The 2,794-nt window shown below is 36.6% G+C and overlaps 1 protein-coding gene and 1 long non-coding RNA gene across 2 annotated transcripts in view; both read right to left on the minus strand.

Moving 5' to 3' along the window:
• Nucleotides 1-2,794, minus strand: part of LOC107575353 (B-cell receptor CD22-like) — a 33,085-nt gene that overhangs the window by 5,038 nt on the left and 25,253 nt on the right. Inside the window, exon 5 of the mRNA XM_016261746.1 lies at nt 2,340-2,417. Within this exon, the coding sequence (XP_016117232.1) occupies nt 2,340-2,417 (78 nt within the window). The remainder of the gene's footprint in view (nt 1-2,339; nt 2,418-2,794) is intronic.
• On the minus strand, nt 1,923-2,413 carry LOC107575356 (uncharacterized). Its single transcript, XR_001607856.1, has 3 exons — nt 2,340-2,413; nt 2,212-2,266; nt 1,923-2,069 (listed from the first exon to the last, which is right to left on the minus strand). It is a non-coding gene; the product is annotated as an uncharacterized lncRNA (long non-coding RNA).

Raw genomic sequence — 2,794 nt, forward strand, 5'->3', positions numbered from 1 at the left:
GTTTCCTCAACATCGCACAGAAAACTGCTCATAATCACTCATTATCAGGTCTTTGATCAAATTATGTCAGGAATCATGTGTTACATGAGCTTCATCTACAGTAATCAGTTCTCATTAAAGCACTGATGTGTTTGTCTTACCGTGTTGAAGCTCATCAGATCAACAGCAGACACATATCTGACTGTTTTAACACAGTGGTTGACACTCTTTTAATTTTTACATAGTTGCAGAAATATCAGAGTCCCTCTCTTAACAAGAGAACAAAATAACTTGAGTTTGAATAAAACTAACTAAAGAAAGTTATGATCTTTTTCTGTAAGTTAATTGAAACATATTCACTCAAGATGTTTAGAGAACAGGATTGTGTAGCCAGACGTCACATTTATTATCACGATTAGTGATGTTTTTGCATTCATTAAGGAGAGGCTCCCTTTCCTTTTAGTTTTTTTACTTAAGTGCAGAACTTGTGCAGAAAGACATATTTTTATTTCACTTTTCTTTCATTTGCTGAAGCCCAAATGAGTTTTAATGACTTCAGGAAACCAGAGGAGGCTGACAGCATAAACTCCTCTCATTACGAAACGGACCAATCAGAACTGATATTCAAATGATGCGCATCTAAATATAATTTAAATGTTCTTAATAAAGATGCATCCTGAAGCAGGAAATATACAAGTAAACACATTCAACTAATAATGAGGTAAGAAGACAAAGCAAACAGAGACTGAAGAAACCAGAGGAGATGCTGAATGGATGCGTTCAGAATTATAATACAAACACATGAAGGACTTTAAACACAGTACAGTATAAACACCATACACATGAAGATGAGTAATAGTGATTTACAGCTGATGCACATCAGTGTTGATGTCAGGAGCAGAGATGCTGACCTCTGGTGCTAGTTTGAGGATTTGAACAAACACACGAGAAGAGCTCAAATAAAACTGATCACTTAAAGGGAAAGTTACAGCAACACAACAGACAGAAAACTGAAGCTGATATTATTCAGACCAAAAAAAACAATACATTGTTCATTGTGAAGATGTACATTTAAAATATTGCTTTAGCCTCGATTCAATCACCTGAAGATATTCAGGATTGATGAACTTAAAGTGACTGACCAACCACGTGTTTCTACAACAATGTTGTAGGAGCCATATTACTATCTATACTGAGTTTATTTGAAATATGTTGGATTAAGTGTTGTTTCGTCTGGTTGTCTTGTGTGTTTGTGTGTTCGAGTCCTCTATAGGAGGTGGCACCATCGGCATATAATGGTGTTATGTCGGAGTGCCAGCAACTTTGGGATTTTACTGAAGAGGAAGCACGAGTTAAACACTGGTCAATGGCGTTTCCCATGTGGTAGACAAACAGGAGTCTCTGCCACTACAAATGTTGTTTAGAAATGTTCAAAAATTCATTAATTAACATAACTTTACGAAATCACACACATCCCTTACTGGAATAACTGCAGTTTTTAACTGTTATACATGCATCCGTGGTAAACAAGTATATTTTAACCCTGCAAACATACAGCAGTTATTTCTGAAAGGAACGTCTTACCAAATGTACATCACGAAAGCACCGGATGCTCCACCGAGTAAAACACCGACAGCAGCAGCAGCACCAGCTAGAGCTACTGATGAGAAACACCTGACTGCTGAAATACAGACAAAACACTGTATGTTTAACAGGACTAGATACCACAACATATACAGACAAATAAGGAAGAAAGCAGGTGTGTGTGGTTACAATATAGAATATGATTCCAGACCAAAAAAAACAATACATTGTTCATTGTGAAGATGTACATTTAAAATATTGCAGGACAAGATATTTTAAAATGTTAAAACAGTGAGCTTACTTCACTTTAACATTTCTATATCTATTTCTATACAATAACACTCATTTAATTTCACTGTTACATCATCTTTCCTAAACTATAAAGAAATAAAAGGCTTCATCAACTCTTCAGTAATGACAGCTGTCAATCATGTGTGGCTCCGCCCACAGAGCTCAGGATTGGTTCCTTTGTGCTCCGCCTCTCACTGCAGCATCTTCCTGTTGATCTGAAGAAACAACAAGAAGAACGACTGACTGAAGTTCATCAGCAACATTATAAACCTTCCACACGCTTCATAAAACAATCAAACTAGAACTGAAGAGAGTTGTATTGATTATATGGAGAGGAGCTGCAGTTCAGACACTTACTGATGGATTCTCATGTTTAGGATCAAGAGTCTTCAGGAGGTCTGGGACGAACGGTCTGTGTGGAAGACAGCGAGAGATCGGTCATGTGATCATCTGTGATGATGATCTGACTTTGACGTCTCACTTACTGTGAGTGTGTCGTACAGGTCAGAGGTCGTGGACTTGAGCTCAAGAGCTGTATATGTGTCTTCACTGGGATCAGACATCTACAGCGACAGAAGGAGATGAGTTCATGTTTATAATCTGATAGAGTAACTGCACTGACTTTAATATTTAGATGAACTGTTTACTGGATGCAGAACTATAGAATCAGGTGTCCTGTACTCTTCATATCTCTGTATGGCTCATAGCGGCTGTAGGAAACATCTCTACATGCAGAAACACACTGTAAATAACGGTGATCATCTCACCGCAGACGCCTTCATAGCAGATCTTCTGTTCATCCTTTTAGTAAGACTGTCAGAAGAAAGATGAATAAACAGCATATTTAAAGAGTTTCATATATATATATATACTGTATATATATATATATATATATATATATATATATATATATATATATATATATCTCATTTTGTGTTAT

The sequence above is a fragment of the Sinocyclocheilus grahami genome, unplaced genomic scaffold (genome assembly GCF_001515645.1).
Source record: "Sinocyclocheilus grahami isolate Dianchi unplaced genomic scaffold, SAMN03320097.WGS_v1.1 scaffold2589.1, whole genome shotgun sequence".
NCBI classification, from domain to species: Eukaryota; Metazoa; Chordata; class Actinopteri; order Cypriniformes; family Cyprinidae; genus Sinocyclocheilus; species Sinocyclocheilus grahami.